At 36.7% G+C, this 14,903-nt stretch overlaps 1 protein-coding gene across 2 annotated transcripts in view; it reads left to right on the top strand.

Moving 5' to 3' along the window:
• BMS1 (BMS1 ribosome biogenesis factor) overlaps positions 1-14,903 on the top strand; it is a 47,200-nt gene that overhangs the window by 8,117 nt on the left and 24,180 nt on the right. For both annotated transcript variants that reach the window (XM_019445027.2, XM_019445031.2), the window contains exons 5-13: positions 401-589; positions 1,231-1,373; positions 2,116-2,237; positions 2,555-2,748; positions 4,295-4,434; positions 5,973-6,739; positions 7,163-7,264; positions 7,970-8,127; positions 13,320-13,401. In XM_019445027.2, the coding sequence (XP_019300572.2) occupies positions 401-589; positions 1,231-1,373; positions 2,116-2,237; positions 2,555-2,748; positions 4,295-4,434; positions 5,973-6,739; positions 7,163-7,264; positions 7,970-8,127; positions 13,320-13,401 (1,897 nt within the window). The remainder of the gene's footprint in view (positions 1-400; positions 590-1,230; positions 1,374-2,115; positions 2,238-2,554; positions 2,749-4,294; positions 4,435-5,972; positions 6,740-7,162; positions 7,265-7,969; positions 8,128-13,319; positions 13,402-14,903) is intronic.

Here is a 14,903-nt window from a genome sequence, read left to right as displayed (position 1 = left end):
CTAATATATCCAAATTCTTGAAGTGGAAATTTATATTGTGGTGGTTATTGCCTCATGGTTGTCTTTTGGGGAATGTCAGAGGGTAGTATTTTCTCTGTCATCATGATCCCTAAGTAATGCTTTGATTTAGTCTAGAATAGGAGTTGGCAAACTTTTTCTGTAAAGGGCCAGATGGTAAATATCTTAAGCTTTGCGGGTCATACTTTCTCTTACAACTACTTACTTTGTAGTTGGAGTGCAGACACAGGGGTAGACAATACATAAATACATTAATGTGGCTGTGTTCCAATAAAACTTTAGTTATAAAATAGGTCATGGCTCAGATTTTGTCCACGGACCATAGTTTGCTTATGGTCTATTTTGGGTAGTTTCCTTGAGTAATTGTGTTTTCTGTTTTTAGGTTCTGATGCTTATAGATGCCAGCTTTGGTTTTGAAATGGAAACATTTGAGTTTCTAAACATCTGTCAAGTACATGGCTTTCCTAAAATTATGGGTGTTCTCACTCACTTAGATTCCTTTAAGTATAATAAACAACTGAAGAAGACAAAGAAGCGATTAAAACACCGGTTCTGGACAGAAGTTTACCCGGTAGGAAGAGAATTCGTTTTTGAATACTAACACTATAATCTTAAAAAAAAAAAAAAAATAGGAGCAATAGGAGAGCTTAACAAACATCCTTCAGGATTCACCTTTGGAATTTCCTTTATATATCTGTTCTTATATATCAATTTTTTCTCAAAATAGTGTGTATTTCAGATCTTTTGGTGTATCTCCTTTACTCTGTAGCCCCCCCAGCACCAGGCAGTATCTGGCTCTAAGTATTTTACATTTGTGATTGTTTAAAAGAGTTTGTCAGAAGTTTCTCCTAATTATAGGACCAGCAACTACAGTACATACATATCACCACTCCACCCTCCCCTGCATACTGCTGTGGCTCAGCGTCATAGAATTTTTCATGTGTCTGGGAGCCTCACTGCCCTCTCCATGCAATACTCCAGACGCCACTGCTTGGCTGGAGAGCAGTCTTGAAGCTAAATGTATTTGCAGTTCTGACTGTACTAAGCCTTAACAAGATGAGTCCTGAAAGAGGCGGAGAAGTTCAGGAAACATTGAGAAGTCGCATGCCAGAAGTCTCCCTTAGGATTGCGCCTTATTTACACATCTTTATTTTGATGTAGTATTGACAAGAATTTAATTGAAATTTAATTTTTTGCTTTTTTAATGTTTAGGGTGCTAAGCTGTTCTACCTTTCTGGAATGGTACATGGAGAATATCAAAACCAAGAAATTCACAATCTGGGCCGTTTTATTACAGTTATGAAGTTTAGGCCTCTTACGTGGCAGACCTCTCATCCCTATATCCTGGCAGACAGGTAAAAACTGCATGTGAAGTTTTTCTTCCTGGCCCATATATTTCAAAGCTACAAAGGTTAGAAAAAGAGCAATAATAGAGCTTACTTTGTGCTTATTTTTTAATAGTAAGGGGGCATTGTAGTTGGTGGAAGAGATCTACTTCTTTGCATCATTACCTAAAAGGTGCTGTGGCTTCAGGAGTAAAGTATGAAACACTTAGAAAAATGTGAGGATTTTGGAGCATTTAAGGCTATAAGATGTGGTCCTATCCTGCTTTTTGAACGTTAATTTTCAGTGATAACTGTCTTTGAATCATTGTGCTCCAGTCACCCAGATGTGTCCTGTGCTTTCTTTCCTTTATGCCTTTTTTCAAATTGTCTTCTCAGCCTGGAATCCCTTTTCTCTACTTGCCAGAATTCAAGGCACACCAAAAAACTCGGGTTAAAGCTTAATCTTCTTCCATGAAGGGGTTTTCTGGATATGTTCTAATCTCTTCTTGACCCCTATTGCACATTGTTTCCCATTTCTGGTGTCTTATTCACAGAACGTATATCACATAAAGCCTAAGAGCAATACAATCATTTGTTTGCTTCTTTTCCTCTGGTAGATGGTGAACTGTGCTTCATTTTTTCTGTATTTTCTATAATTTTCTAAACAATATGTTTAGTGAACTAGTGCATTTGATCCATCTTTGACATGTGAAGGGAGGTACAAGAACTTTGACATTTATTTCTGCTATATGATTGGGTTTTATTTTTCTAGGATGGAAGATTTGACAAACCCAGAAGATATTCGAAAAAATATCAAGTGTGACCGAAAAGTATCTCTTTATGGTTATTTAAGAGGAGCACACTTGAAAAGTAAAAGCCAAATTCACATGCCAGGTATCGTTTTGTTATAAAATATACTGTATTTGTAGAACCATTAGGATGGCTTGCTTCATTTCTCAGGAAAGCTGAAAAATGGCCAAGCAAGATAGAGCTACATTGCTAGACGTTTTAAGACTAACCCGACTCTGCCTCAGCTCACAAAGGTGTTGAGTTGACCAAATCCCTCTGCTCTGATGGTGTCAGCTAGCTAGAGAGGCACAGGACCAGTGTCAGATGATACCCTTGTGGTTGAAGCCTTCCAACTGTGGGCCATTTTTGCCAACAGTTGATACGCCTATAGCTGAAGCCGTCTTTCTGTGTCTGTCTTCCAGGTGTAGGAGATTTTGCTGTGAGTGATGTCAGTTTCCTCCCAGACCCCTGTGCGCTTCCTGAACAACAAAAGAAGCGCTGTTTAAATGAGAAAGAGAAGTTGGTTTATGCGCCGCTGTCTGGAGTTGGTGGTGTGCTGTATGACAAAGATGCGGTCTATGTTGATCTTGGTGGCAGCCATGGCTTCCAGGAATCGGTGAGAGGAAAGTCACAGGAAGTGATGTAGTCAGCTTTTACACACTGAAGCTTTTTTATCTCTATTTGTAATTACGGTAAAAACCACAATGCGTATTGTAAATATACAGATGATGTAGTTTTACCAAGGAGAAAGTAAAAGTCATGTCCTCCGTTCTGTTGCCAAGACACACAGGGGATCCTAGGTCTTCTAGTGTGAACATTGCATGCGGTCTGTACTTGTACTTCCCGTCTCTCTATACAAGCATACCTCATTTTATTGTGCTTTGCTTTATTGCATTTTGCCAAAAATTTACCTTTTTTACAAATTGAAGGTTTGTGGCAACCCTGTTTCGAACAAGTCTGTTGGTGCCATTTTTTCCAACAGCATTGCTCACTTTGTGTCTCTGTGTCACATTATGGCAATTCTAACAATTGTTTTCATTATTATGTTTGTTACAGTGATCTGTGATAAGTGATTATCGCTTACTGAAAGCTCAAGTAATGATTAGCATTTTTTAGCAATAAAGTATTTTTAATTAAAGTATGCACATTGCTTTTTTAACATAATACTATTGCACACTTAATAGACTACAGTATAGTATAAACATTAACTCTTATATGCACTGGAAAACCAAAAAATTCATTTGACTCATTTTATTGTGGTAGTTTAGAACTGTACCCACAGTATCTCTGGAGTATGCCTGCATAATAGCAGTATGTTTTTTAGCTCTCTTTGGTCTTTCTCTTTTTTTATTTTTCTCTCTAAACATATATTTATTTATCTAGGTTATATTATGTATATTTAGATTATTACATATTACATGTCAATACCATGTATTTGTGTACATATATGGTCTTTGTGTGTAGGGGTGTCTGTGAGACAGAAGTAATATTATGTGGGCTTCAACTTTAAATGCTTTTGCAACTTTAGGGGGGGCACCAAAGAATATGTGATTCCATTGTTCCCTGTTAGTATTTGTAGAGCTGCTTTGGTCTTTTTTTAGAGCTGTGTGATATTTTGCTGTATGGATAAACCTTGTTTATTGAACCAACCCTTGGCAGTCTGTGGCGGGGGGCGGGGGATCACCCCTAGATTCCCCTGGTTTGAACATTGCCTCACTTAGTACTCTTGATTATGCAGTTTTGCTTATTGGGAGGGATCTTTTTATGCAGTAAATTCCTTGAGATGAAAATTTTGGATCAAAAGACAGAATTTTTTTTAATGGACTCCAGATTTTCATTTCTTTATTCTGCAGAGGGGTTTTATTGGGCCAGAATAAATATTTTCTGTAGCATTGGCACTTACGGTTTGTGTAGCTAAGTATTTAGGTTATCAGGTTGTATACTCCATGAACTGGGAAAGGTTTAATGAAGACAGAGGTCAATTTTAGACTTGGTTATAAGAATTTTCTTTATTTTTTATCTTTTTATTTATTTTTGAGGCAGTAAGAAATGATTTTAGGAACTATGTTTAGGATAATTTTGAGAAACTGATTGAAACCAGTGTGTCTCTCTTCAGAATCCTTGTGTATTCCTCACTTTCCCTTTCTTGGTGGCCTTGACAGGACGAGGTGAGGCCCACCCACGAACTGGTACAGAGCCTCATTTCCACCCATTCCACTATTGATGCCAAGATGGCTTCAAGTAGAGTGACACTTTTTTCTGATTCTAAACCACTGGGATCTGAGGATATAGATAATCAAGGGTAAGTTTACCATTTTCCTGTTTTTCATAAAAAATATGTTACCTATAATTATAAGATTATATCACCCATAATTCTGCCATCAATATACATTTTGGTGGGATGCATTCCAAGCTGGTTTTGTTTTGTTTGCTCTGCTTTATATGTACATATGTTTCTGAGGGCTTTTCAGTTATGTGACATTACGTGGAGGTATTCTTGAAATATTATACAAGATTCAGTTTTTAGCAGACCCAGAATACTCCTCAGATGTCACAAAATGTTTTCTGTAGGTTGCTTTTGGTTTCTTAGGAGACCTGAGGCCACTTGGCTTTCTCTTAGTGGCCAAATACTAGTATAGGCAGAGTAAGGAAGCTTGTTCAGGTGGCTGTTGAGAAGCTACATATCTTGTCTCTAAAAGTTTTCTTTAAATTGTTTTATATTATCTTCTGGGTCGTATCCACTAATATCTAGCTCATGTGAATTATTTTCAGTCTGGGTTGGGAATTTGTATACCTTATACATAGTGAATGTTCTGGTTTTATTGTAGTGATTTATGTATGACTCCCAATAAAAAATCAGTCTGAAAATGTTTGAAATTATCTAGGTTAGAATTTATTGTAAATGTATGCAAACCATGGAAAATTTTTTGGAAACATTCATCTGCTCTAACTAGCAGATGGTATAGCATGGTAGGTAAGTACAATATTCTTGATATGTTATTCTTTTTACATTCGTTAGCTGTCATTCTTTAACAGGAAGCTCTTACACCTTTTTATTTAATAACACTGTTGACTAATTGACTTTTTAAAAAATTCCATTTGTTATTATTCCATTGCTATCATTCTTTTTTCATGCCTATATGGTCCCTTCAGTCTGTCTCCTGTCCTTTTGGCACTTCCCTCTTAGCCTTTGAGCACTGCTTTTGACACAATAGGATGTGTTCCAGGCTTACTTTGTACTTTCCTTGCCTTGGATCTGGAGTCAGTATTTAAGGACCATCTATTTTGAGCTTGAAAATGGTCAGTCTTGGGATGCCTGAATGGCTCAGTTGGGTAAGTGTCTGGCTTTGGCTCAGGTCATGATCTCATGGTTCTGTGAGTTTGAACCCCGCATTGGGCTCTGTGCTGATGGCTCAGAGCCTAGAGCCTGCTTCAGGTTCTGTATGTGCTTCTGTCTCTTCCCTTCTACTACTCATGCTCTTTTCTCTCTCAAAAATAACTTTTTTTTTTACTTAAAAAAAAAAATATCAGTCTTCTAAAAGATTGATTAAACAGTCACTTCCCTTTGGAGCACTTTTTCCCTAATGCCAGAATTTTTGTTTTTGAAGTTTACCTTTTGATTCTCTGTAAGTTCGTTTGAAGAGAGGTGTTAGGGAACTGTGCATGAGTTTGCATATCATATATTCTAGTTTTTATCAAATCATTCCTTTCTATGCTGTGTTATTTATAACCATTCCATGATATTATTTTCTATTTCTGTGCATAATTATTGACTTGCCATTCCTAGAGTAGCCAGTTATTATACAAATTGAGTTATTTTGTGTTTCCTTGGTAATATAGACACTGGATGCCAAAAGAAGAAAGGCAGATAGATTTGGAAACCGGTCGAGTGCGTCGGAAAGCCATTTTTGGAGATGAGGAAGATGGGTCTGGAGATAGTGATGAAGAAGATGATGAAGAGATGTCTGAAGGCGACAGGTTGGAAAATGGCTCTAGTGCTGATGAATCGGAAGAGGAAGCAGATGCTGAAATGACTAATAAAATGTATATGGTGGGTAAAGGTGTCAAACGGCAGAGACTTGAGGAGATGGAAGAAGACAATGAGGTGGATTTGCCAGCATTTGCTGATAGTGATGATGACCTTGAGAGGAGTTCAGAGGAAGAAGGAGACGCAGAGGAAGCTGATGAAAGCAGTGAAGAAGAGGATTCCACTTCAGGAGAGAGGGATAGTTTAGAATCTAGGGTTGTTGGAGACCGTGGTAAACCAGGACTTTTACAAACTAATGGTTTGAGTGACAGTTTGAACCTGGAGAATCCTTTGACAATCAGAAAAGCAACCCTCACCACTTCAGATTCAGGTCATTGCACAGCTGAAGAGGCATTTGCATCTGGGGATGAAACTGAAGAAAGCTCCTCTCTCAGTACAGAGGACGAGGACTCAGAAAATGAAGAGGCTATTAAGAAAAAGTTTCCAGAGTCTTCTAAAGTGGCCAGTGGTCAGAGACTGGGGTCAGAGAACTTAATTGATGAGACCAGTGATGTAGAAGACTTACTCAAAGAGGAAGAAGATTACAAGGAAGAAAATAACTATTCCACAGAAACTTCAGGTGTGCTTAAATTTAATGTAGCTGTTGGTATAAACTTGGCACTGAAAATGTTCTACCAATAGAACGTCTACAGGGGCACCTGGGTGGCTCAGTCCGTTGGGTATCTGACTTTGGCTCAGATCATGATCTAGTGGTGTGTGGGTTTGAGCCCTGTATCAGGCTCTGTGCTGACAGCTCAGAGCCTGGAGCCTGCTTCAGATTCTGTGCCTCCCTCTCACTTTGCCCTTCCCCTGTCATGATCTAGCTCTCTCTCTCAAAAATAAATAAACATTAAAAAAATTTAAAAAAGAATGTCTACATTTGGGAGTCTGCTCTTTTGGAGATTTTGTTAACTGTTCAAATATTGCACCTCATGGGATTTCAGGATGAATACAGAGAGGACAAATAAACAGACTTAACTGATGTTGGTGTTGGTCCTTTCAGGCGCTCTCAAGTGGAAGGAAGACCTTTCCAGAAAGGCAGCTGAGGCCTTTCTGAGGCAGCAACAGGCAACTCCAAACCTTCGAAAGCTTATTTATGGGACAGGTAAGAGCTCTAGTTCAGATCCAGAAACGTTTTAGTTTCTTAGACAATTTTCTGGAAAGGAGATGAAGTTGACTGAAGGATTTGGGTGGTCCTTTTGATATCCGTATGATATCCCTGACTGTCATAGTTTGTATGTGGCAGATGTTTTTAATCATCAGCTCACAGGTTTGCCATAAAACTGTTGATGAGAGTACTCTCTATTATGTCATTTTATACCCTCTATACAAGGTCCTTCATGGGATTTTTTTTGGGTAGAATTGAGTGCCAGAAAAGAACAAAGTGGTGCATTTTGTATTGTGGTCACCAGTTACTGTGTGGTTAGAACAATGCCAAAGGAGTGTATAGGAGCAGAGCATTGAATCAAAGGGTTGGTGTGTACTGATTTCCTTTCAGGTTTTGCCTAAGTACTGTTGGTGATTAGAGACTCAGCAGTCTTCAAGAGAATGGCTTTATGCTGGTTAAAAGCTTGCCTTTAAGTGTCCTTTCGTTTCCCAGCCCCCAATATTCTATCTCCTTACTGGATTCTTTGTTGCTTTCTTGCAGGAGGGCCTAAGTCCTCCAGACATTGTGAGCAGTAGTTCCCTGGCCTTTTCTCTGCCTATAGCTGATGCACTCAGGGGCACCGCCATACCTACCACAAACAGGGACCCTCAGTCCTTTAGGGTGAAGATTTCTTCTCACTTTTTCGTCATGGTGTCTCTTCAGTGACAGAGGACAATGAAGGAGAAGATGGTGATACCAGGGAGGAACTCGGAGGATTGTTCCGTGTCAGCCAGCCTTCAAGAGAATGTAAGCACAAGCTTGATTCTTTGGACTGCTCCAGATTTCATGTGGAGGCGCCCCATGATTGGGATTTAGAGGAGGTAAGGCTGAAATAATATGTTTGACTTAAGAGACATCTAAGGAATTGTTCTAAAAGAAGATTATGTGATTTCAGTATTGCCTATTTGTTATTGGCTCCTCATTTTTGTAAGATAATAGGACATTCCCCCAGATATTGGACTACTTATTTTATGCATCCTAAGCAATAATGTGTTTTGGGTTTAGGTAGACTATGTGCATGTGTTATGGAGAAAAGGAAAATGTGGATGGTAGTGTTAATCTTTATTTTGAAGCATTGCACGTAAGTTTTCATATATTTGAAATATTTTGTGTTTTATAACTAGGATATACCTCATGACCCTGAGTTAACATTTATAATTTCTATTTGTAAGCAAACAAATCCGTGACACTGGTAAATTTTCTTTCCCTGTTCACTATTCTTTAGTCACACCGGAATTCATTAAGTTCTCAAACTTAACAGGCTTAATCCCATCTTAGAAAACCCTCAGTTTTCTCTTCTGGAATGTTCTGATGTTCTTAAGGCTGGCTTCTTTTGATCATTCAGTTTAGCTTAAATATCACTTCTCAGGAGAGGCCCAATCACTATCATATTCCTAATATAATTCACTGAGTAGCACTTAGGCACTTTTAGAGATTTTATGTAAATTTTTTTTGAAGTAAAACTTCATACAGATTATAGAAAACCACATAAAAACAACCATCTAAATTAATGGATTAGATGAGGTTACACCTGTAACCCATGTGTCTGTCCCAGTCATAGTCCTCCCTGCAGAAGGAACCATGACTTTTATGATAATCATTTCCTTCTTTTCTTCATAATTTCATCCTTCAAGTTTGCATTAATAAACACCATAAATTAGTTTTATCAGATTTTTTTGGTTTATTTCTCACTATGCCTTTTCAGTCTCTTAGTCTGCAAATCCCCTGCACACATCTCTTTTTTTTTTTTTCCTCTTATATTTTATTCATTTAAGAAACTAAGTGTTTGATGTGTAGAGTTTCTCATATTTTGGTTTCTGTGGATTGCATTACATCCTTAAGTGCAGTTTATGAGGCTCCTCTCTGTATTTCCTATAAAATGGTACAGAACAATACCAATAGAACTGTCTGTGATGATGGAAATGATCTGTACATCATTGAGCTGTCCAGTGTGGCTGCTTGTGACTGTTAAGACTTTTAAATGTAGCCAATGAGACAGAAGAACTAAGTTTTTAATTTTATTTTAGTTTTATTTAATCTTAATTAATTAGAATGTACATAACCATGTGGTTACAACTACCCTATGGACAGCACATCTAGAATTTGATTAGATTTAGGTTTGATTTTTGTTGTTTTGTCAAGACTGCTCCATAGATTGTGGTGTTTGTTTTTAGGAGGCACATAAAATCATCTTACGATTTTAAAATCTGTTGAGCCTCAATGCCTAGCTAGATCTATTAATTTATTAAGGATGTAAAATGGTGATATTCTGTTCAAATTGCTCTTAATTTATTAGCTGGAATACCCCGCTAAAGGGAAACTCCCCCTCATCTATTTGCTTACCCATTTCTATACAAGCAGGATGAATATTTGATTCTTTTTGTTAGTTTTCAGAATGATTCTCCAAAAGTGACTTTGTTTTTTAGTATCATTTTCAGCTCATAGAATTTAATATCATTGAATGCTTCCTTCCACTGAACTTGTTATCCTTTTTGATACTCTTTCATATTTATCCCATATCTTTGGGATATGAGATAGTAGTCTTTGATTGCTTTGTTTCTGCCTGATCTGATGAGGTGTTCCAGCATCGTCTCGTACACTTCTGATGCCAGACTTGGAAGCAGCCATAAGAAGTCCTGATTCCTTTTAGAGGAAAATGGCATCTCAGCATCACAGTCTAGGCATAGGAATACACACTGCTATGGATTGGTCATTGTTTCTAGGCCTTTCAGTGACCAGAGCTAGGAGAATCCAATTCAGATGCAGACCTGCAGAGTTCTTATTTAACCTCTTTTATCTTACATGTGTATCTTTGTTTTTCCACTAAAGAATTAATTCCATTTGACTTTGAAGATGATGAAATTAGAAAATTACTAATTTCCTTACCCCACCTATGTACAAAACAGTGTCAGAATAACATTACATGTATTAGTATTACTATGATTACTGAAAACAAAGTTGTTTTCCTCATGTTTCCCCATTTCTCTTTTCAAAAGTGGCTACGTAGGTTTACATTCTCACCAGCAGTGTGTGTGGCTTCTGATTTCTCACATCCTCACCAACACTTGTTATTATCTGCATATATATTTTTTTAATTATTACTATAGCCATTCTATTGGTGTGAAGTAGTATCTCATTGCAGCTTTGATTTGCCTTTCCCTGATAGCTTATGGTGCTGGACATCTTTTTTTTTTTTTTTTAATGTTTATTTATTTATTTTGAGAGAGAGATAGAGCATGAGCAAGGGAGAGAGAGGGAGAGAGAATCCCAAGCAGGCTCTGCACTGTCAGCGCACAGCCTGACATGGGACTCAAACCCACAAACCATGAGATCATGACCTGAGCCAAAACCGGTCATTGAATGCTTAACCAACTGAGCTACCTGGGCATCCCAGGCATCTTTTCATGTGCTTACTAGCCATTTAAAAAAATGTCTATTCTTACTGTTTGGCCATTTAAAAAATTGCATTGTCTTTTTGTCATTGAGTTGGAAGAGTTGTTTATATATTCAACTTGTCAGGTATGTGATTTACAAATATTTTCTCCCATTCTGTAGGTTGTCTTTTCTGTGCCCTTTGAAGTGCAGAGTTTTAAATTTTGATGAGGTTTAACTTGTTTATGTTTCTGTTGTTTCTATGTTTGGTATCCTATCTAAAAAAAAGTTGCCAAATGCAAGATCATGAAGCTTTACTCCTATGTTTTCATCTAAGAGTTTTATAGTTTAGTTCTTATATTTAAGTCATTGATCCATTTCAAGTTAATGTTAGTATTTGGTGTGAGAAAAGTTCAACTTCATTCTCTTGCATGTGGATATCCAATTGTCCTAGCACCATTTGTTGAAAAAACTATTCTTTCCGATTGCCTTGTCTTGGCACCCTGAGTGTAAATCACTTCACCATGGATACATGGGCTTATTTATGGACTCTTAATTATATTTCACTGACTTCTATTTTTCTTTATGCCAGTACCTTACTGTTTGATTACTAATGCTTTGTGTAAGTTTTGAAATTGGAAAGCATGAGTTCTCCAGCTTTATTTTTCTTTTTTAAGATTGTTTTGCCTTTTCTGGATCCTTTGTGTTTTCTTTATTTTTGAATCAGCTTTTCCATTTCTCCAAAGAAGCCAATTGGGATTCTAATAGGGATTGCATTGAATCTGTAGATCACTTTGGATAGTATTGATATCTTAACAATAGTCAGTCTTCTGTTACATTAACATGGCTGCCTTTCCATTTATTTGCCTCCTTCATTTCATTTCATTTTTTTTTTTTTAATGTTTATTTACTTTTGAGAGAGAGAGATTGTGAACAGGGAGGGGCAGAGAGCGAGAGAGAGAGGGAGACACAGAATCTGAAGCAAGCTCCAGGCTCCAAGCTGTCAGCACAGAGCCCAACACGTGGCTCAAACTCATGAACTGTGAGATCTTGACCTGAGCCAAAGTCGGACACTTAACTGACTGAACCACCCAGGCACCCCTGCTCTTTCATTTCTTTTAAGAACATTTTTTAGTTGTCAGGGTATAAGCTCTGACCTTCTTTTGTTGAATTTATTCCTAGTATTGTTTTCAATACCATTGCAAAAGAAGCTATTCTCTCAATTTCATTTTTGGATTGCTCATTGCTGGTGTATAGAAACAAAATTTATTGTTGTTATATTGATCTTGTATTTTGCAACCTTGCTGAACTCATTTATTCTGATAGTTTTTCAGTGGATTCCTTAGGATTTGCTATATATGGGATCATATCATTTGTGAGTAGAGGTAGTTTTCCTTTCTAAACTAGATGCATTTATTTCAGTCTCTTGCCTAATTGTCCGGTCTAGAACGTCTAGTACAGTGTTGAATAGAAGTGGTCAGAGGAGACATCCTTGTCTTACTTCTCATCTTAGGGGGAAAGCCCTCAGTTTTCACCATTTAGTGTGATGCTAGCTGTGGGGTTTTTTTATGGATGCTCTTGATCAGGTGGAGGAAGTTCCCTTCTACTCTTAGTTTGTTTAGTGTTTTTATCACCAAAGGTCTCTTTTATTATTTTTCGGTCTTTGGTTTCCCTAAGTCAGTTGTTAATCTTCATTAAGTAAGGATTTTCTTCTAACAGTTTTTCATCCTTCAGTGCCCTGCAAAGCTTCTGAGCACAGAGCAGATTTTCTTTAAATATTTGGTGAGTGATTATAGGCATGAAGGAATGAGTATATGAACGAATTTGATTCTGGAAGGCAGCTATGCTCACCACTATACCACCAACGCTAATGAATTTGATTCTGTATCCATTGTAATCATGCTAGCCTCAAGGCTACTCTTTGAGAGTGAGGTTGTGTATGAAAAACATGATTCATGACCAGAATGTGATTGAGGTGAAAGCCAGGACCTGTCTGAAGATTTCTGTAAGTGTGCTTTTTGAAGCCTTGGTAGTAAATGACATGTGCTATCTTAGGTTCCCCAGGAAACAGACTGTGAAACAGAGAGTTATGTACAAGGCTTTACTATATTTAAGAGGGGTACCCAGAATCTACTACATGTATATACTAGATGATCCAGCAGGTCTGAGACTGGGATCCTCATCAGTACTTTTTGCCCTATTGTGCTCATATAAGACATTTTGCCATTGTCAGAATATTATCATTGGCCAAAGAATTGAATTTTCAAATAACCATAATAAGTCTGGATTAACAAATAGTAAGACCAACTTCCTAAATGCTATCTAACTGCATTGCCTTAGGAACACTAATGAACTTTGAAAATCAGTTGCATTGGTAAATATCTGTTTACTTACGAGGTCAGTGGGCTAATAGCACTTCAACCATTGTTTAATGTTAAGACACAAGTTTTTATCTCTGTGATTATACTATCTACATCAAAGATAAGGTTATCTCATTCACCCACTTGAAATGAGAATTTCCAAAAAAATGTGTCTTGAAAAGTATTTAAAGGCAAGTTTTCACCTGCTACTGTTTCTTAATAGCACTTGTTTTGTTGAGTAATTGGAGCATGTCAGCTAAGTGTTGACTTTTTTGTGTAAGGTCATGAACAGTATCAGAGATTGCTTTGTGACTGGGAAGTGGGAAGATGATAAAGATGCAGCCAAGATCTTAGCAGAAGATGGTAAGTAAAGGACAGTATTCTTCAGAGAAGACTGTTATCTATACTTTGTTTTATTCCATATCTTTAACAGTTGGAAATAATAGGCAAACGAGAAATGCTTTGGGGAATGCTGACAGAGGAGTTTATGGGTAGTATTCTGGTTCCTCTTTTTATCATGATCTTACTTTCTTCCCTTGGTTAACTGCCTTATTAGATATGGACCTTGAAGAAAAGTAGGAAGCTTTCCATAACTTTTATCATGTGTTTGTCAAAAATGGATTTTTGTGTGTGTGAAAAATGTACTCAAATAACATTTTCTTTTAATGATGAAGGTAGTATACATTGTAGAACATTTAGAATACAAAGTTCATGTCATACCATAATCTCCCCCTGTGTTAAAAAAAACCTTTATTAATTTTTTGAGATTTTTTTTCCTTCTAGTTTTTTATAAATTTAAAAATTTTCTAGTTATAATTCTACTTTATATACACTGTTGTTAAATTTTTTCAAAGGTTTCATGTTTGCGATTTTATTCTATCATATGCCAATTCAGTTCACAGTTTGTCATTTAAGCAATTTACTTTGCCTGTATTATAAGTAACTCTACACTGGGCCACCTTGAAATAACTCTTGGATCACATTTTTTATTTTCATAAGTTAGATTCATAAAAGTTAGAATTATTGAGTGATTTTTATGGACCACAACTGCCAAAAGCTTTTTCAGAAAGTTGTTCTTACTTATGTGCCCGTAAGCAGTGTATCTTAGTACTTAACATTTTACTGCTTTCATTCAATATTGAATACCACCCATAAAAAAATGTTATTTTTGGCAGTTTGATAAAGGAAAATTGTTTCTTAAATTTATAACTGGCATTCTTTTAATTACCAGTAAATGAGAATATTTATTTCAGATGTATTGGGTATGGCATTTCTTCGGCGAATTCTTTGTGTTCTTTGCTCACTTTTCTAATGGGATAAATAGATACATCTATCTATATATATCTATATATAGATATATTTTTTTTTCTGATTTGCAAATTATTCTTTAAAGGATATTTATCCTTCTTCATTTTTGTGTGTTTGAGTGCCTTTAACCACTCACCTGCTTTCTGTCACTATACAGTAATTTGTACCCTCTAGAATTTTATATAAATGGAATCATACAGGATGTACCCTTTTCTGGCTAACTTCTACTCAGCATAATTATTTGAGATATGTTCATGCTCTTGCATCTTCATCCATTTTTATTGCTGAATACTTAATTTCTTTTCATTAGTGAGTAATATTCCATTGTATGATGCACTGCAGTTTATCTGTTCACCTGTTGGTGGACATTTAGGTTATTTCTGGGCTTTGGCTATTGCAAATAAAGCTACTGTGAACATTCTTACACAAGTTTTTGCATGAACAACTGCTTTGATTTCTCTTGAGTACATATCTCACAGTGGGTTAAATGGATATGGCAGATGTATGTTTAATTTTTTAAGAAATAGCCAAATTGTTCTTCCAAGTGATTGTATCAT

The sequence above is a fragment of the Panthera pardus genome, unplaced genomic scaffold (assembly GCF_024362965.1).
Source record: "Panthera pardus isolate Hobbes unplaced genomic scaffold, ASM2436296v1 HiC_scaffold_22, whole genome shotgun sequence".
Classification (NCBI taxonomy): Eukaryota; Metazoa; Chordata; class Mammalia; order Carnivora; family Felidae; genus Panthera; species Panthera pardus.
The sequence above is the reverse complement of the archived record's forward strand: the minus strand, read 5'-3'. Positions and strand labels throughout refer to the sequence as shown.